The sequence below is a fragment of the Oncorhynchus mykiss genome, chromosome 16, assembly GCF_013265735.2.
Source record: "Oncorhynchus mykiss isolate Arlee chromosome 16, USDA_OmykA_1.1, whole genome shotgun sequence".
In the NCBI taxonomy this organism is placed as follows: domain Eukaryota; kingdom Metazoa; phylum Chordata; class Actinopteri; order Salmoniformes; family Salmonidae; genus Oncorhynchus; species Oncorhynchus mykiss.
The window spans coordinates 16,131,645-16,155,708 of record NC_048580.1 but is presented as its reverse complement, the minus strand read 5'-3'; the positions used below and the strand labels follow the sequence as shown (position 1 = coordinate 16,155,708).

The 24,064-nt window shown below is 43.1% G+C and overlaps 1 protein-coding gene across 3 annotated transcripts in view; it reads left to right on the top strand.

The window, feature by feature from the left end:
• The window catches only part of LOC110491446 (zinc transporter ZIP11), a 136,323-nt gene that overhangs the window by 24,858 nt on the left and 87,401 nt on the right, over positions 1–24,064 (top strand). For all 3 annotated transcript variants that reach the window (XM_021564907.2, XM_021564906.2, XM_036946293.1), the window contains exon 4: positions 828–986. In XM_021564907.2, coding sequence (XP_021420582.2) covers positions 828–986 — 159 coding nt within the window. The remainder of the gene's footprint in view (positions 1–827; positions 987–24,064) is intronic.

The following is a 24,064-nucleotide window of genomic DNA, read 5'->3' as shown; positions in this document are numbered from 1 at the left end:
ACACACTCCTCTCCGTGGGCTTTGCTTCTCATTATTCCACTGCTGTGCCCTAGTGAAGGTTGAATTAATGAGTCTTTGATCAAGCTATTGGGAAGTAGTGTGTTGGATGCTCTGAGGCTGGCGGCTTTTGTGGAGGTTCCCTTTGAACTGAACAGTACGGTGTACACACTCACACTCCCCGATGGCTCAGGAGGAGCGAGGGCCGAAACCCCAGACGTGTATGCATTATTCAATCATCCACCCCTGTGTACTGTGGAAAGTGCCAAGGCATATAGGTGTGTGTGTGTGTGTGTGTGTGACGTATTCCAGACGACTATTGGGTGGGTGGGCTGGGTGTGTGTGAAATCAAATCTTCCATGGGTAAACTGAGACATCGCCAGTGACGAAGTCTAGGAGAATTGTGCTTCCCTTCCAGTTACTGTCCACTCAAAATTCACACCTCAAAGGAAACCGTCCACTGAGTCACAGTTGCAGACTTGGAGAGTCTTATCTCTTTAGCAAGATTTCTTCAGGCCTTTTTTCAATTTTGAAGGCGTTGTTTATTTTTTGCCCTCTGTCCCCTTTCGTTATTTGTGTTACTGCATTCAATTCATGCCCTCATTCCAAATGTTTCTGAGGGAATGCGGTCACCTTTATCATTCCACAACATCCCTGTTCCAAAAGAGTGAGATCCTCCAAGGACTTTTTCTATCGTCTTTCTGTTTTGGTGAACACTGGGGTGTTTTGACGCCAACTGAACGTCCCCACTCGGAGTTGAAGGCTGACTCACTGAACACAGCAGATAATAATTCCCACTAACTGTGACTTCCTTTTTGCTTCTCCCTCAGGTGATGTTGGCGGCGTCCTATTGGTCGTTGCTGGCTCCGGCCATAGACATGGCGGAGGATTCGGGGAAGTACGGCTCGTTTGCTTTTGTCCCCGTGGCGGTGGGCTTCGCCCTGGGAGCGGCCTTCGTGTACCTGGCTGACCTCATGATGCCTGCTCTGGTGAGTCCTGCTGCAGCCGCCCAGAGAGGATATTTCTTCACACATACATAGCACTCTGACATGCCATGTCAAAACACAATAGCCTAAAAAATTTAAATTTAAATTGTGCATAAACCACCAGGCCTACCTGGAAATGTGGTATAGGCAGTACAGGATAAGGGATGGAGGGCCTGGTCTTTCCAGACAGTAGTGCCGTGAGAGAGTGGTTTGAAGCCAATTTAAGTGTAATCACTCAGGCAATTACAGGTTTTCTGCTTCACCAAGTCACAACAACCTATTTTTTTACATGGCAGTGGATGCTCCCATTTAGATGGGAAATTAGGTTACTTGATACTGATAAATACGGTGGTTTTCGTTCTGCACTAGCTCAGTGGGAGTACCACTGATCAATTTATCAAAAATCTAAGTAGGATGCCGTTGGTGGTCAATTGAAGTAAGCTAAACTGAAAGTATGCCATTTGTTAAACTACATCCTAACACCTGACATTCTTCCACAGTGATTAGACATAATCACAAATCATTACAGTGGTCCTCACCATCTTCTCCTTTCCCCCCTTCCTCCTCATCTTCTTCCTCCCCCTCCTGCTGCTCCTCCTTTTTCTCGACCTCTACCTGCTCCTCCTCATCTCCTCTAGTTTCCCCAGTGTGGACAGTGGGAGGACAGAGCAGCGTAGAAATGGGGAGGGGGAGATGTGGGGTCTTGGCGGGGGGCCAGGGTGCCCCCATTGGTGGTCGGACCGGGTTGTTTAGACAGCTGCTGGTGTCACTTTTACTGGCTCCTAAGCAAACACTGGGCCCTGAATGAGAGAGGGGAGAGCAGAACACTAGAGAAGGCAGTGCTAGCCTAGCAGCAGCATCGCCCGAGTCTGTCAACCCCTTGCTGAACCCCTTCAACCTGGTGATAAGCGCTGCCCTGTTCCTGGAACTCTCTGCATCTATCTCTCTCGCTTTCTCTCCCCTATCAAAGCTACAGTTTCCCTAGTCCCGGTCTTTTGCGTGCCAGCAGCGTCTCTAGGATAAGGGGAAACAAACGTCAGGAGGTTGGGTGACGGTGGAGCAAGCTGTTGCAGGATTAAGTGTCATAGGACCAGGCACAGTATCTCAGTATCTGAAGGCAAGCTCTTTGTCAGGGAGATGCTACTGACTTAACTTCACCTGGTCAAACAATAGCTAGGCCTGCATCTTATTCTCAGGCTATTTTGTGCATTGCACATCTGCTCACCTCTGCACACCTCTCCTCTCTAAAAGAACATCCTTCTAGACTTGATTAAGCTATCCAGCCAGGTAGCTGGGTTGACTGGAGTTTCAAGGATGTTAGCTTCTTATCACACCTGTGTAATAAGCACACTAATTACCCCCATGTCTAGTGGTATCCATGGCAACCACAGCTGTGCACAAGTTACAAATCGGGTCACAGGATTTTGCCCCTCACAATGGGAGTGTTGCATCATGGGAGATAACATTAGTTCCCATCCACAGCAAGGGCTGAGTGTAACAATGCCAACATGTTCAGCCCCTCAAACAGATTACATCTTCCATGTTTGCCGTCTCTCGGGTGCCTGTCTCTTCTGAAAATGAATGGTCAGAATGTTTAGGCCAAGTCATTGTTGCCCGTATTTACGATAGTACCCTGTTGATCACCGTCAGTGTTGACTTTCAGAATATTTCTACCCCAGCGTTTGATGAATACCCATGACTACACCTAGAGACCACTGAAAGCTTCTCCTTTCTCTTGCAACACATTATCTGCTCATTTATTTGAAAGGAAAATTGAGATCTTAACCAACTGTTTTTTTACATTTGTTACACTCATAGCAGTCAATACAAACTGTAATCCATGAGCATACAACCTATTAATGGATAAGAGCAACAAAAAATTAAGAGTAAAGAAAAAATGTACATCGATCATGTCCTGTAGTCTTGGTGTCTCATTAATCAATGAGCAGAAATGTGGGATTGTTGACTTCATGTACTGTTCAGTTCTACACTTTGTTATGGTCAGTTTGTTTTGGCTGCGATGTTCTTGCCTGTCGCTTTGGTTCGAGTCAGGGGGGTAGCCAGTCTCTGAATTTAGATGTTAGGAGGCTGACAGCGAAGTCGATGCAGAGTTGTGTCTGGTCTTTCATGAAGCCAGGGTAGGGACAGGGTCTGAAGTGCCTCAATATAACTGGATTATTCTCCTAGGATGGTGCGGCATGCTCTCTTTTGAATATGCTTCAGGTCATCAGACTGGGCCTGGGTCAGTGAGCTGTGCCATGCTGGAGCGGGATTCTCCAGGGTGGGGCGTATGTTGCCTGTGTAAATGCTCATCCGGTCTTCCTGTGACAAATCAAACCTTTTTTAAGGCAGTGAAGGATAAGTTTTATGTTGCTATTGGTTACCATAGTAACAACCTGCTCGCCCCATTGCAAGTCCTCCTGTACAATTACCCCTAAAATATTCACTATGACACACTTTGAGATTCTGGCCCTCGATCCGGAGAGGCAGGATTCAGTAACATTCTGCTTACATGAACCCACGTGTCAAAGTTTTTCAGGGCCTGCTGCGGTGTGCTGATGTTTCCTGTTGTACACGTGTGGACCAGATTTAGATCGTCAACATATTGCCACCTATTGTCAACATCCCGGGCTACACTGTCTATGACCGCAAGGAAGATGAGAGGGACGTTCCTTGATCCACACTGCCTGGCAGTCTGAGAGACTGTCTTGGTAGCGTACCTGTTGTTGGCTGCTTTGAAGGCAGGTCTGACACCCAGTTGGATTAGGCATTCAATGGTTATGGTGTGGTCGATTTTAAAAAATAAATAAATTGTCAAATGCCTTTGGAAAAGTCAGTGGTGGTGATGGGATGTCTGATTGCTTGTATAAACAGTCCAGGAGGGTAACGAGTGCGTGGGAAGATTATCTTTCTGGTCGGCTTCCAAACTGTCTGTGGTCTATGTTGTGGTCTATGTTGGGTGTTATGTCTTCTTTCATCCAGGTGGCAGTGACGTTCTCAGCAATTTTGGTGGTTGTGATGTCCGGGATATTGGCCGTAGCTAGTTGACCAACGGAGGGTGGGTCTTGGGGATGGGCAGGACTGTGGCTTCTTTCCACTGGGAGGGGAATTCACCTAGCTGGAGTGAAGAATTGAGGATGTCACAGACGTTGCATACGAATTCTTGTAGGATCCGCTGTGGCACGCCGTCGGGGCTGGGGGCTTTGTTGATTTTTACCACACGCGGCTTATCATACACCTCCCTGGGTTTGAGTTCCGGGAGAGGCTGCGGGATAGGTAGGAAGGCTGATAGGGTTGTGTCCACGGGGGTTAGTGATTGGCTGACCTGAGTCATCCGGTTGTTTTAATTTAATTTGCTATTCCAACTTTGTTGTTTTGAACATAGTCAGGAATATTGATTTTTAGAGAGGGTCCTTTTTTCATTCTAGACACCTGTTTGTCTGTGCCATTGTTTTGGGTTTTCTTTTTTAAGATGAGCAGTCTGGTTAGAATAAAATGTCTTTCACGACGGATGACTTTTAGCTTGGTAAATTGTCCTGGGTTCTTGTGGGTGGTGGTCTGGATGTGAATTAAGTTTTGCTGGAGTGCATTGTTTAAAGTTCATGGGCACTCAGAGGAGAGTTTATTTCCAACAATAGTTTGAATATCCCGGGAGTTACGACCTGCTCGCATCCCTTTCCGGCGTCTTCTGGCATCCTCTGGCAACGACAAAGTAATGGGTGTCCGCTACTTTTGAAAACTTCCTAAGAATATCCGTGAGTGGCTCTGGGATATTGAAGCGGGTTGATGAAGTTGGTTTAATTGTCCAGGTTAGCATTTTCGGGATAGGATTTCAGGATATTTACAATCTAGACTTGATAAGCTACATTAAGTTTGAAGTAAAATGTGTACACACAAAAACAATTAAATATTAAATTAGCAGGAGTAAATACCCCAAGGTTGGCAACCACGGAACCTAAAGATAAAGATGAATAAGTAACATCTGAATGAAAAACGCATAACTTGCTTTTGTTAGCTTAGTTGTCATATTAAAAATGAAATGTATACATCACTCTTGTGGGCCCTAGTATAATGTCATACAGTGGCAGGTGTGGCCATTAGGTCTATAACAAACAGCCTTATGTTCTGAAATACCAAGGCTCTCAGCTCTGCAGGACTCCTGGTGAGGAGGCAGGCCCTCAGCAGAGCTACGGGTGGGCCCGGTTCCAGCCACAACCTCAGAGAGGGACACAGCGGGTTACCGTGGTTACAGAACCCTCAGTAAGAATTGGCCGTTTTCAGAAGACAATCCTAACAAGAGAGAATGTGATTTGTGAGAGGAGTAGGTTGACTATGGTGCTAATTATTGTGATGGGGATACCCTGAGATGTGGTGTTGCTTGGATAGCCTGTAACATAATAGGGATATTTCAACAGGTTTGTTTGTGGAGGCTAGATAGGCTTTATTAATTTCATGAAATGGTAAAACTGACCTCATTACTAAACTGTGACCTGAATTAATCAGCCTGTTTTAACACAGCAGGCAGTGCTTGCTTCCCTGTCCACCCCTAAAGGACTTAATGAGCTCTCCCATCTGACTCCATCAAAGAGCCGGGTCACTTGGAACGACAGTAGGGGTGATGGCAGGTCTGCTTGCCTATCTGTCTCAGCAGCTTTTTCATACTGTGGCCAATAGGCATGGTGTTTAATTCTGTTTGTGCAGCCATGGATGAGAATTGCAGACACTTTATGGGGAACAGGGAGAGGGGGGGAGAGGGAGAATTAACAGCAGACTCATACATTTCCTCAGTGAAAACAATGCACTGAGCAAATATCAAATTAGCACACCCTATTTGACAAACAAACAAACCAAACAACAGCAAAGTCTTCTTGTGCTTTGTTGATTTAAAAAAAAGCGTTTGAATCAATTTGGCATGCTATACAAATTCATGGAAAGTGGTGTTGGGGAAAAAAAAGCTCACAACATTATAAAATCAATGCACACAAGCAACACATTTCTTTCCACAGGGTCGTGGGTTGAGACAGGGATGCAGCTTAAGTCCCACCCTCTTCAAGATACACCACCGTTCAAAGGTTTAGGGTCACTTGGAAATGTCCTCGTTTTTAAAAGAAAAGCATATTTTTCTGTCCATTAAAACAACTTAAAATTGATCAATCAGAAATCATTGTAGACATTGTTAATGTTGTAAATGACTATTGTATCTGGAAAGGCAGCTTTTTTATGAATATCTACATGTGTACAGAGGCCCATTATCAGCAACAATCACTCCTGTGTTCCAATGGCACGTTGTGTCAGCTAATCCAAGTTTATAAAAGGCTAATTGATCATTAGAAACACTTTTGCAATTATGTTAGCACAGCTGAAAAATGTTGATCTGATTAAAGATCAATAAAACTGGCCTTTAGACTAGTTGAGTATCTGGAGCATCAGCATTTGTGGGTTCGATTGCCGGTTGAGGACTGTTTCTCAAACTAGACACTCTCATGTACTTGTCCTCTTGCTCAGTTGTTCACTGGGGCCTCCCACTCCTCTTTCTATTCTGGTTAGAGACAGTTTGCTCTGTTCCGTAAAGGGAGCTGTACACAGCATTGTATGGCAATTTCTCACATGTAATAGCCTTAATTTCTCAGAACAAGAATAGACTGACGAGTTTAAGAAGAAAGGTCTTTGTTTCTGGCCATTTTGAGCCTGCAATCGAACCCACAAATGCTGATGCTCCAGAAATTGCTTCTTTAATCAGATTAACAGTTTTCAGCTGTGGCAAACATAATTGCAAAAGGGTTTTCTAATGATCAATTAGCCTTCTAAAATGATAAACTTGAATTAGCTAGCTCAGTGTGTCATTGGAACACAGGAGTGATGGTTGCTGATAATGGGCCTCTATGCCTATGTAGATATTTCATAAATCTGCCGTTTCCAGCTACAATAGTCATCAACATTGTATTTCTGATCAATTTGATGTTCTTTTAATGTAAAAAATGTGCATTTCTTTAAAAAAACAAGGACATTTGTATGTGACCCCAAACTTTTGTGTGTGTGTGTGTAGGTAGATATTGGTGAGGGCACTAGAACAGTCTGCAGCACCCAGCCTCACCCTACTAGAATCTGAAGTCAAATGTCTGTTGGCTGATGATCTGGTGATTCTGTCCCCAACCAAGGAGGGCCTACAGCAGCACCTAGATCTTCTGCACAGATTCTGTCAGACCTGGACCCTGACAGTAAATCTCAGTAAGACAAAAGTAATGGTGTTCCAAAAAATACTTCAGGCGCCGACAGAGATGGCCGCCTCGCTTCGTGTTCCTAGGAAAGTATGCAGTATTTTGTTTTTTTACGTGTTATTTCTTACATGGTACCCCAGGTAATCTTAGGTTTTATTACATACAGTCGGGAGGAACTACTGGATATAAGAGCAACGTCAACTCACCATCATTACGATCAGGAATACGACTTTCCTGAAGCGGATCCTGTGTTTTGCCCACCACCCAGGACAATGGATCGGATCCCTGCCGGCGAACCAAAACAAAGACGCCGTAAAAGGGGCAGGCTCTGAAGACGGGCACATCACGCACCACTCCCGAGCATACTACTCGCTAATGTCCAGTCTCTTGACAACAAGGTTGATGAAATCTGAGCAAGTGTAGCATTCCAGAGGGACATCAGAGACTGTAACGTTCTTTGTTTCACGGAAACATGGCTCACTCGAGACACGCTATCGGAGTCGGTAAAGCCAGCTGGTTTCTTCACGCATCACGGCGACAAACACAAGCATCTTTCTGGTAAGAAGAGGGGCGGGGGGGGGGGGGGGGGGGGTTATGCCTTATGATTAACGAGACATGGTGTGATCATAACAACATACTCAAGTCCTTCTGTTCACCTGACTTAGAATTCCTCACAATCAAATGTCGAGCGCATTATCTACCAAGAGGATTCTCTTCGATTATAATCACAGCCACATACATTCCCCCCCAAGCAGACACATTGACGGCCCTGAACTCTATGTAAACTGGAAAGCACATATCCTGAGGCTGCATTCATTGTAGCTGGGGATTTTAACAAGGCTAATCTGAAAACAAGACTCCCTAAATTATATCAGCATATCTATTGTGCTACCAGGTCTGGTAAAACCCTGGATCATTGTTATTCTAACTTCCCGCGACACATATAAGGCCACCATTGTTACCGTTCCCAAGAAAGCTAAGGTAACTCAGGTAAATGTCTACTTCCCCGTATCACTCACTTCCGTCTTAATGAAGTGCTTTGAGAGACTAGTTAAGGACCATATCACCTCCACCCTACCTGACACCCTAGATCCACTCCAATTTCCTTACCGCCCCAATAGGTCCACAGACGACGCAATCGCAACCACACTGCCCTAACCCATCTGGATAAGAGGAATACCTATGTGAGAATGCTGTTCATCGACTACAGCTCAGCATTTAACACCATAGTACCCTCCAAACTAGTCATCAAGCTCGAGACCCTGGGTCTCGACCCCGCCCTGTGCGACTGGGTACTGGACTTCCTGATGGGCCGCCCCCAGGTGGTGAGGGTAGATAACAACATCTCCACCCCACTGATCCTCAACACTGGGGCCAAGGGTGCGTTCTGAGCCCTCTCCTGTATTCCCTGTTCACCCACGACTGCGTGGCCATGCACGCCTCCGACTCAATCATCAAGTTTGCAGACAACACTACAGTGGTAGGCTTGATTGCCAACAACGACGAGACGGCCTACAGGGAGGAGGTGAGGGCCCTCGGAGTGTGGTGTCAGGAAAATAACCTCACTCTCAATGTCAACAAAACAAAGGGGATGACCGTGGACTTCAGGAAACAGCAGAGGGAGCAGCCCCCTATCCACATCGACGGAACAGTAGTGGAGAGGGTAGTAAGTTTTAAGTTCCTCGGCATACACATCACGGACAAACCTGAATTTGTCCACCCACACAGACAGCGTGGTGAAGAAGGCTCAACAGCTCCTCTTCAACCTCAGGAGGCTGAAGAAATTTGGCTTGTCACCAAAAGCACTCACTAACTTTTACAGATGCACAATCGAGAGCATCCTGTCAGGCTGTATCACCGCCTGGTACGGAAACTGCTCCGCCCACAACCGTAAGGCTCTCCAGAGGGTAGTGAGGTCTGCACAACGCATCACCCGGGGCAAACTACCTGCCCTCCAGGTCACCTACACCACCCGATGTCACAGGAAGGCCATAAAGATCAAGGACAACAACCACCCGAGCCACTGCCTGTTCACCCAGCTATCATCCAGAAGGCAGGGTCCGTACAGGTGCATCAAAGCAGGGACCGAGAGACTGAAAAACAGCTTCTATCTCAAGGCCATCAGAGTGTTAAACAGCCACCACGAACATTGAGTGGCTGCGGCCAACATACTGACTCAACTCCAGCCACTTTAATATTGGAAAAATGTATGTAAAAAATGTATCACTAGACACTTTAAACAATGCCACTTAATATAATGTTTACATACACATATGCAATTAGTAATGTAGGGTATATACTGTACTCGATACCATCTACTGCATCTTGCCTATGCCGTTATTTACATATTCTTCATCCCTTTACACTTGTGTGTATAAGGTAGTTGTTGTGAAATTGTTAGGTTAGATTACTCGTTGTCGGAACTAGATGCACAAGCATTCCGCTACACTCGCATTAACATCTGCTAACCATGTGTATGTGACAAATAAAATTGGATTTGATTTGAAAAGGTCCAGTTGCCAGGACCACACATACAAATTCCCTCTAGACACTGTTGCCCTAGAGCACACAAAAACTACACAGACCTCAACCTAAACAGCGCCCCAGTTAACTTCCACAAAGTTGTGAACGATCTGAGAGACAAGGCAAGAAGGGCCTTCTATGCCATCAAAAGGAACACAAAATGTTACATACTTATTCTCCATGTACAACGTAAAACAACAAATAATGCATGCAGAGCAGAATTAGAACCCCAGGACAGCAACACAATTAGACCCAACTAAATCATGAGAAAATAAAAAGATAATTGCTTGACACATTGAAAATACATTTCAGAAAAACTGAGCAAACTATGATGCTATATGGCCCTAAACAGAGAGTACACAGTGGCAGAATACCTGACCACTGTGACTGACCCAAAATTAAGGAAAGCTTTGACTATGTACAGATTCAGTGACCATAGCCTTACTATTGAGAAAGGCAGCCTTAGGCAGACCTGGCTCTCAAGAGAAGACCAGCTATGTGCACACTGCCCACAAAATGTGGAAACAGATTCACTTCCTAATCTCCTGATGACCACATGAGACACACACGATTACACAGACCCACAAATAATTCAAGGAAAGTGCAGCTTTTTTGAGGTCATTGATAAAGTAGTCTACAGTACTACTGCCAAGAGATAATCTATAGGTGTACCTAATGTTAGAGTCCCCTCGAAGCCTAACATTGAAGCCTACCTTGCGACAGAGCTGCAGGAGTTGTGACCCGTTTTTGTTGTTTATGTTGTCGTAGTTGTGCCAAGGGGGGCATATGGGGGAGGGAATGCTGTCACCTCCATGTATAGTAGGTGTGTTTGTTCCCATCTGTGCTGAGGGTGTCAGGTTCTTGTCCAGTTCTGGAATTTAGTTTGCCACAGACTAGTACATGTCCTTGGGCCTGGACATGATTGATTTCCCCTTCCAGGACAGAGAAGCCGTCTTCATTAAAGAATGGGATTCTAGTGGGGGGATATATAGTGTTGAAGTTTACATACACCTTATACTAATACATTTAAACTCAGTTTTTCACAATTTCTGACATATAATCCTAGTAAAAAATCTGTCTTAGGTCAGTTAGATCACCTCTTTTTATTTTAAAAATGTGAAATGTCAGAATAATAGTAGAGAAAATGATTTATTTCAGCTTTTATTCCTTTCATCACATTCCCAGTGGGTCAGAAGTTTACATACACTCAATTAGTATTTGGTAGCATTGCCTTTAAATTGTTTAACTTGGGTCAAACATTTCGGGTAGCCTTCCACAAGCTTCCCACAATAAGTTTTGTGAATTTTGGCCCATTCCTCCTGACAGAGCTGGTGTAACTGAGTCAGGTTTGTTGGCCTTTTTTGCCTTTTTTGTCCTTAAGCAATTTTGCCACAACTTTGGAAGTATGCTTGGGGTCATTGTCCATTTGGAAGACCCATTTGCGACCAAGCTTTAACTTTCTGACTGATGTCTTGAGAGGTTGCTTCAATATTTCCACATAATTTTCTTACCTCATGATGCCATCTACTTTGTGAAGTGCACCAGTCTCTCCTGCAGCAAAGCACCCCCACAACATGATGCTGCCACCCCCGTGCATCACGGTTGGGATGGTGTTCTTCGGCTTGCAAGCCTCCCCCTTTTCCTCCAAACATAACAATGATCATTATGGCCAAACAGTTCTATTTTTGTTTCATCAGACCAGAGGACATTTTTCCAAAAAGTATGATCTTTGTCCCCATGTGCAGTTGCAAATTGTAGTCTGGCTTTTTTATGGCGGTTTTGGAGCATTGGCTTCTTCCTTGCTTAGCGGCCTTTCAGGTTCTGTCGATATAGGACTCGTTTTGCTGTGGATATGTTTATACCTGTTTCCTCCAGCATCTTCACAAGGTCCTTTGCTGTTGTTCTGGGATTGATTTTCACTTTTCGCACCAAAGTAAGTTCATCTCTAGGAGACAGAACGCGTCTCCTTCTTGAGCGGTATGATGGCTGCGTGGTCCTATGTTGTTTATATTTGCATGCTATTGTTTGTACAGATGAACGTGGTACCTTCAGGCATTTGAAAATTGCTCCCAAGGGTGAACCAGACTTGTGGAGGTCTACAATTTTTTTCGAGGTCTTGGCTGATTTATTTTGATTTTCCCATGATGTCAAGCAAAGAGGCACTAGTTTGAATGTAGGCCTTGAAATACATCCACAGGTACACCTCCAATTGACTCAAATTATGTCAATTAGCCTATCAGAAGCTTCTAAAGCCATTACATCATTGTCTAATTTTTCAAGCTGTTTAAAGGCACAGTCAACTTAGTGTATGTAAACTTCTGGACCACTGTCTGTCTGTAAACAATTGTTGGAAAAATGACTTGTGTCATGCACAAAGTAGATGTCCTAACCGACTTGCCAAAACTATAGTTTGTTAACAATAAATTTGTGGAGTGGTTGAAAAATGAGTGTTTAATGTCTCCAACCTAAGTGTATGTAAACTTCCGACTTCAGCTGTAGTTGGAACACAGGAGGAAATTTATCTCAGTTTAAATAATTTCCTTTTGAATTTCTAGCCAAATGTAAAATGTTCCTGTTTTGAGTGAGTTAGTTATGATTTATACCAAAATGGATTATGGATTATACCAGAGGAGAGTGAGAGGAGAGACATTTGCGCAGCAGGTAAAATGTGACCGATCGCCTTGATTCGGTCTTATGTAGCAAAATTTGAAATTGTGTTTTTTACATTTGATAAAAGCAGAGACCCAGAGCTACAAAATGCATTTGGGGAACAATGGGAAAGTAATTCTGCTTTGAACGTTGATGAACTTGTAACCTCACTTTTGAGAAAAGGGCCTTTAAATGTTTTGGTACCTACACGAGAGGCATTCTGTGTCTACACCTATTCAGCATCGTTCACACCCTTTTAAGCTTTAGCCCCCACCCAAACTTAGACCATTTTACTTGCCCTAGCATAGCTGGTTAGGCTGTTCATGTTATCCAGAGCTTTGGTGACTAACTGTGCTGTTGGTAACAATTTAATTATGCTTTTTCTGCTGACTTTTACTGACACCGGCCATTTTCGACGAGTGTTGAGCGTTCGTAAATTCATCAATTATTCTGTGCTCTTGCACACTCAGACGAGAGTGCTCTCATATCGGAGTAGATGGCCAGACTGAATTTACAAACGCACCTGAAATGGTTACTTGCACACTGGAGTCTTTTTTTTGTTAAGACATGTAGCTAGCTAGTTAGGTAAACAATGAACCATAATCCCAACTCATGATGTTACTACCCTGCATGAATCTGCAGGTGTCTAACCAACCAGGTTCAATGTTAGCTAGCTAACCTTAGGCTGTAATTTAGCAATGCAAATGGCTCTGAGTTAACAATTTCGCTAGTTAGCTATTAGCATGCGTTAATGTTATTGTCATGTCTGATGTCCTAAAATAACTTTACACCTGCACTTAAAATAACTTTACACCTGTATGACCAGGGGTGGACTAGGACAATAATTAGTCGCATTTTATCCACACCAGCCCACATTAATAGCTTGCTTTTTATAAATAATGTTTTGTTTCATTTAACTACCGAACATTATTTTATCGAGGTGATGTCCAATGTCAGCCAGTGGTAACTCGGGCCATGTAAACGTTAACATTTTTCCACCAGCCCACCCAACAAAGAAATATCCCCCCCCATCTGGCATTTGCCAAATGGCCAATCCGCCCCAGTTTTTAACCGCAAATAGCCAACAAGTAGTTGATACATGGGCAAAGTGTGCAGTTGCATACTCCTGTTGTAAAACAGTGTCTCAAGCGCTCAAAATTGGCTAGGATTATCCTCTATTCAATACTGGCCATGTAATGTTGACAAAGTTTAAAAACGATTTTAGAATAGCCTAATTGACAAGTAACTCCTATACTGTACACTGAATATTTTAACCTTACAAATAGATAAACATCTTAGTTAGCTATCTCACCCACCTTAGGCATTTGATCCCTGATTTATTGAATGAGGGAATTATTTTATAAAGACAAAGTATTTGGTTGTAGTTGCAGGGTGGCACAACCCTATCGGGTGTGCAGTCATTAGCTCCAGCCCTGCTCAAACACACCACGTTATAAAACACAAATGAGGTTCTTGATAAGCGGACTCTGGTGTGTTATGCAGGGTTGGATAAAAAGCCTGCACTCCCAGTGTCAGGGTTCACTGTACCCTTCCCCAGATCTGTGCCTCGACACAATCCTGTCTCGGAGCTCTACGGACAATTCCTTCGACCTCGTGTCTTGGTTTTGTTCTGTCAACTGTGGGATCTTATATAGATAGGTGTGTGCCTTTCCAAATCATGTCCAATCAATTGAATTGACCACAGGTGGACTCCAATCAAGTTGTAGAAACATCTCAACGGAAACAACAGATTCAACAAATCAGCTGCTCACCAGGACCTTGTTAAGCTGACGTGGCAGTGCTGATTGAAAAGCCTGTACACCCTGTGGCCTACCTCTCCAGATGGCGAGATGACCACTTGTTTTTATACAGTAACAGCGTTGTATGTTTTACTTGAAGGCATTTTTTTCAGTGGTATTGAGTGTGATTATAGTTGGTATTGGTATCTAAGCCAAAATTCTGAACGCTTAGAGTTTGTGATCTAGCCAATGATTAGCCCATTGGAGTAGAAGAAAGACATGCAGATGGGCAACCCATGCAGTTGTACCTGTAGCCTAGCCACTATGCTACTATGTCCGTTAGGCTCCAGGAGAATGCTCATTGCTAAAATAGCACACCTGCCTGATAATATGAGCCATGTAGGCTATAGTCTTTGAAAGAGCCATCCTTAAAAATATACATTTTTGCCAACATGGGATCATTTCCGGAGGGTAACCTTTGGAGGTGTGTGGTGGGCGCAGGCCTCAAAATTGATATTAAATGGCATTCCAAGTGGCATTAAAAAGGTCTTAAATGAAACTTCATGGAAGCTGCGATACCCTGGGATATCTGCTGCAGTGAATGGCAACAAACAAGCAATTTGTTGTCTCCTGTTTTATTCTATCTTTCTCCTTCTTACCAAAATTCTTGAATTGGTGCTGTAACGCCTCGATCACACCGACAGCGTCGTTACATTTCAGCAGTGGTGTAAAAATACTTGAAAGTAATACTTTTACTTCACTACATTCCTAAAGAAAACAATGTACTTTTTACTCCATACATTTTCCCTGACACCCAAAGGTACTCATTACATTTTGACAGGAAAATGGTCCAATTCACACACTTATCAAGAGCGCATCCCTGGTCATCCCTACTCCCTCTGATCTGGCAGACTCACTAAACACACTTTCTTTGTTTGTAAATTAGTTGGAGTGTGCCCTTGGCTATCCGTCAATAAAAGAAAAACAAGAAAATTGAGCTGTCTGGTTTGCTTAATATAAGGAATGTGAAATGATTTATACTTTTACTTTTGATACTTAAGTATATTTAAAACCAAAGACTTAGACTTTTACTCTAGTATTTTACTGGGTGACTTTCACTTTTTCTTGTCATTTTCTAGGAAGTTATCTTTTACTCAAGTATGACAATTGAGTACTTTTTCCACCACTGCATTTCAGGACACCAGAAGTACATTCATTAGTTTTTTTGCATTGCGTTGCAGAGTTAGTTGAAGTGCATTCTGTGTCTTGCATACAGTGGATTTATGGAACGTATGTGTTAAACTGCATGCGTAGACGGATTGACAGAAATGGTAGAAGGTGAATGTTGAACTTTCGTTGCACACACATCCAGTTGATGCCGAGTACCATTTTGCGGAATAGCACTGTAGGTGTGATCAAGGTGTAACCCATGGTGCTCTGTGTTATCTTCTCTCTCCCATATTACCAGCGCTTTAGATCAATGACTTGTTAGGGGCTCCACATATCCTCCTCTCCCCGTACCATTAATATCTTATCTGAAAGGAGTCGCTGTGATTTATTATTTTCTTGAATAAGTAATGTTTTCCCATTGGCAGTATTACGCCCCGGGTTCCTGGAATGGCTGTAATCTATGTTTTATGAGTGGGCGCTGGACTGAGTCCTCTTATGATCTCATAGGGATGGATAGTGTATGGAGAAGCCACACTTAATGGCATGGCTTCATGTTTCGGTCCAAAGTGATTTGCAATTATGAACATTGGCTCTAGCTAGCTGATTTTCTCTGTCTTGCACCAAGCTGGGCTGCCATCTCCATGGGGCCCTGTCTCTAAGCATTATGGGCCCACAGTGGGTTTATCCAGTGTGTGTCTGTGAGTAGCGGCCCCCAGCTCCATCTCCAGGAAGATGCCAAGTGAGAGGTGTAACTAATTGGCCCCAGGCGTTTAGATGTCTTCAGCAGGCCCGGTGCGGTGGCTCTTTACCCCTGCAGTGTGTCAAGTTTTAGGATGTGATCTACTGCATTAATGATGGTCCGTCTGCTGGCATTAGAACCAGCCTTTTCCTGCGCCGCCATCATTAAAAAACGCCACCAGTCCACTTCCACCGCCCAGGTATCGCCTTCAGTGTGTCTCGATACTAACCGGAACATCCCTTATACGGCTCAGCTTCCCCCTCGCAAGGACAGAGAAGGACGCCACCAAGGGCTCTCATTTTAAGAGTGGAAGATGAAGAGAGGGAGAGAAACACACAGATTGAATGAGACCTAGAGGAATAATTATATTCCTGCAGTACTGGGTACGAACAAAAGCTGTTTGCGACGTAAGAATAGTGATCTTCAAGAGGAATGGCTGACCGGTCCGTTTCATCTGCTGTTTCGAGGGGGTAGCTTTAGCGTAAGACTTAGGTTAGGAAGAGGAATAAATTGGTCTCACTTAGGAGCGCAGGGCTTTGATTTATTGAAATGTTGTTGTGTATGTATCGTGAATGAATTATTGTATGTGTGTGTGTGTGTGTACGTGCTTACAGTCCATGCTACATCTCAGTGGTGTGAGTATTTTTTTACGAAGGGAAAGCTTCCGTCGTGCATCATGCAGCAGGTCGGTGGCGGTCGGCAGCATTGCTGACGGCTTTGTTTATTAATGCGCTGTATACAGAACTCATTGTGCACACTGAATATCACACCTCGGACCAGTGATCTGCAACATGCCAGCCTGTGTTTTTCCTTCCGCTGTTGCTCTGAATAGTCATCCACCTTTTTTTAAATGTCAGCTCACAAACTCAGTGGCTCCCTAGTTCTCTGCATAATGTGGTGAGAGCTGATGATAATGGTCACCTTTTTATTCATTTCTCCATTGAGACAGGCTAATCATGGGTTGCCTGTTTTATTCACAATATTGTTTTGAAGACTGAACATTCTAAATGTGTTCTCAATTGGCACCGATTATGATTTTCACAAAAGTGCATTATAGTGACTTGGAAATACGATGTAATTTAAAAACAAAGCCAAATAATCAGTAGGAAAAACTTTATGATCATTTTAATGTTGACAGATTGTAATGATTTCCCTATTTCCCTGCCGTGTCATGAAAGGTTGCGGGCGTGATACAGTTTCCCCCAAAATCTTTGTTTATCTAGCAGTGGATACGATCACATGCAACTTCAAATGCAGCTCGTGCAAGTTAAAGGGTCGCTTCTGGATTTTGGCAATGAAGCCCTTTATCTACTTCACCAGTCAGATGAACCTGTGGCTACCATTTTTATGTCTCTGTGGGCAGCCAAAATCCCGACGTATCCCTTTAACAAACGTAATAGTATTTTTAACTAGTAGAAAGAGGAGGTACACAAGGTACACAATAGTACACAATAGTACATTTTGGTAGATAGAAGGTGCTCTTTGGTAAAAGGGGTGAATTGGTCATCAAAAAGGAGGACCAAGGCACTCTTCATAAAATTAATTAAAATGCCTTTATTAGTATGGCATGTTCAATAGAACATTTAAACCGACACGTTTAGGCAGCATGGCCTTCGTCAGCGAGTACAAAAAAAGGAAATACAATGTCCTCTTTTGAACAGCTTTTCCAATTAGCCCTAATTGGAAGAGGGAGTGGTTACAAAATTGATTGGACACACCTGGTAAGCAATACTATACACATTAAAAGGTGAAATACTTTAGCTAAGTTATCATAAAAATACAACTCCAAGCTAGAAGTATATGACTGGGAGAAGTGTCAAGAATAAGAAAGCAATATATAAGTACATTGATTACTTTAAGCCTTTTCTGACGTCACTCCCAGCCTATCTTCAAGATACCACAGATGTGTTGAACAAAATGAAGGAATTGAACAGTATAGGTACAGCTTCCTTTTTAGTCACCATGGATGTGGAGAGTCTCTATACACCACTATTGAGCATGGACAAGGTTTGGCAGCTATGCACCATTTATTGAGTATCCGACCTGAAACTGAGATGCCTCCTACAGAATTCATTGTCTCACTGACTGAATGGACTCTTAATCATAACATCTTTATCTTTCAGGACCGTATTTCTAAACAGGTCAAAGGGTGTGCCATGGGAGCTACAGCCCTTCCTATGCTGGTTTGTACTTGGGTAGATGGGAAAATGAATTTATTTTGGATCCTTCTAATAACCATTTCTTTGACCGGATTATATGGTGGGGACGCTATATTGATGATGTTTGCCTGTTTTGGTCCGGTTCAGAAGATGAACTTATTTCCTTCCACCAATACCTTAACAGCATCAACCCTAACATCAAACTAACTATGGAGTACAGCAAGGATAACATTCATTTTTTTGGACCTCGACATTAGTAAAAATGACACAAGTTGTTTGCACACATCAATCTTTAGGAAGCCTACAGATGGGAACACCATTCTGATGGCAGACAGCTTTCACCCCAGAAGGCTAAAAGAGAATATTCCATATGGCCGATTCCAAAGAGTCAGCAGAATTTGCGATCAGGAAACAGACTACAGTGTCAAATCTGCTGAATTGGAGAATCGCTTCTTGAATCAGGGCTACAGTGTTCAGGTCCTGAAAGATGGCGCTATAAGGGCTGGATTACATGACAGAGAGAACTTGTTGCGAAGGGGAGCGCCTCGTGATACATCAGAGAGAGTGTATTTTGTTACAAAATACAGCACTGAAGCAGAGAACATTAAAATAATCGGGGAATCATCCAAAGTGATACGCTACTACACCAAGTCTTTCCTGAGCCACCAGTCATAAGCTTTAAGAGATGTCCTACCCTAAATGACAAATTAGTCCACAGTTATCTTCCGGGTGACTCTCAAAAAACTTGGCTTGACCACAAACCCAAGGGCTCTTTTAAATGTAACCAGTGCAACCATTGCAGTAATATTGTACAGAATAAGTATTTTGTTGACACAGCTTTCAAAATGGAGTACTACGCCAAGCATTTCATTAACTGTAAAACCACTCATGTCATCTATAGATTGGAATGTCCACAGTGCTAGGTGTTCTACATTAGACGGACAAAGAGACGCCTTCAAGACCGCTTAGTGGAACACAAGTATGCCATATGGGTAGGCAATGAAGACGACCCCATGGCAAGGCACTACAAGTCCCTACACCATGGCAAGGCACTACAAGTCCCTACACCATGGCAAGGCACTACAAGTCCCTACACCATGGCAAGGCACTACAAGTCCCTACACCATGGCAAGGCACTACAAGTCCCTACACCATGGCAAGGCACTACAAGTCCCTACACCATGGCAAGGCACTACAAGTCCCTACACCATGGCAAGGCACTACAAGTCCCTACACCATGGCAAGGCACTACAAGTCCCTACACCATGGCAAGGCACTACAAGTCCCTACACCATGGCAAGGCACTACAAGTCCCTACAAGCTATGGGTATTGATCATGTTCCAGCCTCTATTAGAAACGGGGACCGTCTTAAACAGTTAAACCAAAGGGAAAGTTGTTGGATTTATAAACTACAGGCCACTAAATACCCTGGTTTAAATGAAGATATGGATTTACAAACTACAGGCCACTAAATACCCTGGTTTAAATGAAGATATGGATTTACAAACTACAGGCCACTAAATACCCTGGTTTAAATGAAGATCTGGATTTCTCACCCTTCCTGTAGGGTTGTGATGGGTCCATTTGCTGTCATCCAGTGGACATTTTGCTTAATTTGCCCTCAGCTATGGTTTAGACTATTGTTCTAGTGTTTTGTTGTTCTAGTGTTTTGTTGTTCTAGTGTTTTGTTGTTCTAGTGTTTTGTTGTTCTAGTGTTTTGTTGTTCTAGTGTTTTGTTGTTCTAGTGTGCTATGGAATATATTGCGTTCTTATTCTTGACACTTCTCCCAGTCATATTTAAGGTTAGAACTACTTTTTAGTCTTCTGATACTTCTATCTTGGAGTTGTATTTTTATGATAACTTAGCTACAGTATTTCACCTTTTAATGTGTATAGTATTGCTTACTTGGTGTGTCCAATCAATTTTGTAACCACTCCCTCTTCCAATTAGGGCTAATTGGAAAAGCTGTTCAAAAGAGGACATTGTATTTCCTTTTTTTTGTACTCGCTGACGAAGGACATGCTGCCGAAACGCGTCGGTTTAAAAAAAACGTTTCTATTGAACATGCCATACTAATAAAGGCATTTTAATTAATTATATGAGTGCCTTGGTCCTCCTTTCTTTTTAATAGTATTTTTATTGGAATTTCACAACGATGGGAGCCAACTCAGCCAAGAGACAACTTCTCACCGTGGCATTTAAGTAGCCCTTTGCTGCAGAATCAGACCGGGCTGAAGCCAAATCACCAAATCTATTGGGATGTTTATTGCTTTAAACATGAGGCCACACTGTTGTGGAAAACTAAGGGTTTAAAAATATGGTGTAAGTGCTTGAGATATGCTACGAAGTCCCCTCGCGCACCCACTTGAGTATGAAGATCGAGCCACATCTTGATGAACAGGAAAATATCAAAATTGTCGAAAAATTATCCAAGACATCCTCTGTTACCCTCACCACAGACGGGTGGACCTTCTGGGCAACGTAAAGCTACGTGACTGTGACTGCTCACTACACCACAGAGGAGTGGGAGATGTGAAGTCCGGTGCTACAGACACACCCCCTTTATGAGAGTCACACAGGCACAAATCCGGTGCAAGTACTGCTACGAGCAGTAGCAGAGTGGAAGCTAGAGAGTATCCCAATCACCACAGATAATGCCAAGAACCAAGTAAATGCAGTGATAGAAGCTGGACTGGGGCCACAGATAGCTTGCTTTGCACATGTGATCAATTTAGCATCCCAAAGGGGAATCTCAGTGAACCAGATGGAACGCCTCCTTGGGAGGATCAGGAAGGTGGTTTCCTTTTTTCCACCGAAGCACAACAGCCACTCATGTGCTTAAGACCAAGCAAGAAACGCTACAGCTACCGACCCACAAGCTCATACACGATGTCACAACAAGATGGAACTCCACTTACAGTGCCTTGCGAAAGTATTCGGCCCCCTTGAACTTTGCGACCTTTTGCCACATTTCAGGCTTCAAACATAAAGATATAAACTGTATTTTTTTGTGAAGAATCAACAACAAGTTGGACACAATAATGAAGTGGAACGACATTTATTGGATATTTCAAACTTTTTTAACAAATCAAAAACTGAAAAATTGGGCGTGCAAAATTATTCAGCCCCTTTACTTTCAGTGCAGCAAACTCTCTCCAGAAGTTCAGTGAGGATCTCTGAATGATCCAATGTTGACCTAAATGACTAATGATGATAAATACAATCCACCTGTGTGTAATCAAGTCTCCGTATAAATGCACCTGCACTGTGATAGTCTCAGAGGTCCGTTAAAAGCGCAGAGAGCATCATGAAGAACAAGGAACACACCAGGCAGGTCCGAGATACTGTTGTGAAGAAGTTTAAAGCCGGATTTGGATACAAAAAGATTTCCCAAGCTTTAAACATCCCAAGGAGCACTGTGCAAGCGATAATATTGAAATGGAAGGAGTATCAGATCACTGCAAATCTACCAAGACCTGGCCGTCCCTCTAAACTTTCAGCTCATACAAGGAGAAGACTGATCAGAGATGCAGCCAAGAGGCCCATGATCACTCTGGATGAACTGCAGAGATATACAGCTGAGGTGGGAGACTCTGTCCATAGGACAACAATCAGTCATATATTGCACAAATCTGGCCTTTATGGAAGAGTGGCAAGAAGAAAGCCATTTCTTAAAGATATCCATAAAAAGTGTCGTTTAAAGTTTGCCACAAGCCACCTGGGAGACACACCAAACATGTGGAAGAAGGTGCTCTGGTCAGATGAAACCAAAATTGAACTTTTTGGCAACAATGCAAAACGTTATGTTTGGCGTAAAAACAACACAGCTGAACACACCATCCCCACTGTCAAACATGGTGGTGGCAGCATCATGGTTTGGGCCTGCTTTTCTTCAGCAGGGACAGGGAAGATGGTTAAAATTGATGGAAAGATGGATGGAGCCAAATACAGGACCATTCTGGAAGAAAACCTGATGGAGTCTGCAAAAGACCTGAGACTGGGACGGAGATTTGTCTTCCAACAAGACAATGATCCAAAACATAAAGCAAAATCTACAATGGAATGGTTAAAAAATAAACATATCCAGGTGTTAGAATGGCCAAGTCAAAGTCCAGACCTGAATCCAATCGAGAATCTGTGGAAAGAACTGAAAACTGCTGTTCACAAATGCTCTCCATCCAACCTCACTGAGCTTGAGCTGTTTTGCAAGGAGGAAAGGGAAAAAATGTCATTCTCTCGATGTGCAAAACTGATAGAGACATACCCCAAGCGACTTACAGCTGTAATCGCAGCAAAAGGTGGCGCTACAAAGTATTAACTTAAGGGGGCTGAATAATTTTGCACGCCCAATTTTTCAGTTTTTGATTTGTTAAAAAAGTTTGAAATATCCAATAAATGTCGTTCCACTTCATGATTGTGTCCCACTTGTTGTTGATTCTTCACAAAAAAATACAGTTTTATATCTTTATGTTTGAAGCCTGAAATGTGGCAAAAGGTCGCAAAGTTCAAGGGGGCCGAATACTTTCGCAAGGCACTGTATGGACGGGGACTCTATATCCCGAGAGAGCCACGATTCTGTGAAACGGTATGTTACAGTCCCTGATGCTTCTCTGGATGGAGATCCTTGTCCTGAGCTCGTCTACTTTATTGTCCAGAGACTGAACATTAGCGAGTAATATACTCTGAAGCGGTGGATGGTGTGCACGCCTCCTGAATAGGACGAGGCGTTTTGGCGGCGATTTGGAGCAGCCTCTTTGATAAGTTCAATTGCCCTGGGGGGTACAAACAAAGGAACCAATTTGAGAAAGTCGTATTCCTGGTCGTAAAGCTTGTGAGTTACTGACAACTTTGATATCAAAAAGTTATTTCCGGCTGTATGTGATAATACAAAAAACTTATGGGCTAATAATGCTAATAACACCCAAAAAATAAATAATTGCTGCAAAGTTGCTTAGGAGCTAGAAGCAGAGCTGACATGTCTGTCGGCGCCATCATTTTCCTGGTTAATCGCCATGTTTGTAGATCTTTTTCCTGACAAATCAAATGTTATTTTCAGCGTCCTGTGTTAGGAAAGAGTCCCACGTTGATCTGAGAACTTGATCTATTTCCTTTAACAGGGCATGATTGGAAATATTCAATTTGGTCCTCTTTAGTTGCCAAGTCACCCTCTGAACGCTTTTTCATTTTTTTCCAGCTTCTTAGTGGCTGAGTATGACATAATCCAATCCCTGGCGTACACTTGACAGGTTTCCCAAAGTAGCAAGGGGTTATCTGTTGATTGGGAGTTAGAGAAAAAATGTTGAACTCTGATAAAATATGATGTAAATGTATGGTCTTTAATAATGGTTGTGTTCTATCTCCAGTGTCTTGATGGATTTGGTAACCCTTTGAAGTTGCATTCCCAGGATCACCTCAGCGTGATAAGTTATGACTATGCTTCATATATGCAGATAAAACAGGCTGCAAAGATGTCTTGTGCATTAAAAGCAATATATTCAAGTCTGACATCCATGGGGTGCAGAGAAAAAGGTTAACTCTCTGTTGGAGGGATGGAAGGGGGAAAGGTCACAAATAGCTTTTAACACGACCTAGCTTGAGGACAGGATGAAGCTATGCTCCTGGGAAACTTGTCAATAAGGGGGTTAAACAATTAAAATATCCTCCAACCGCAGCATTATCTGAGCTTTTAATTCTGAGAAGTGTCGAAATACCTTGAACTCGGGGGGTGGGCAGGCAGGATGTAAATATTCATTGTGGATTTTTTTTGCCCTTGTAAATGACCTTTAATTAAATCATAACAACTAAATGTATCTTTCACACAATTCATCACCTTAAGTGGTAGGTTATTTTTCACAAGAATTGCTACACCTCTACTACTGAAT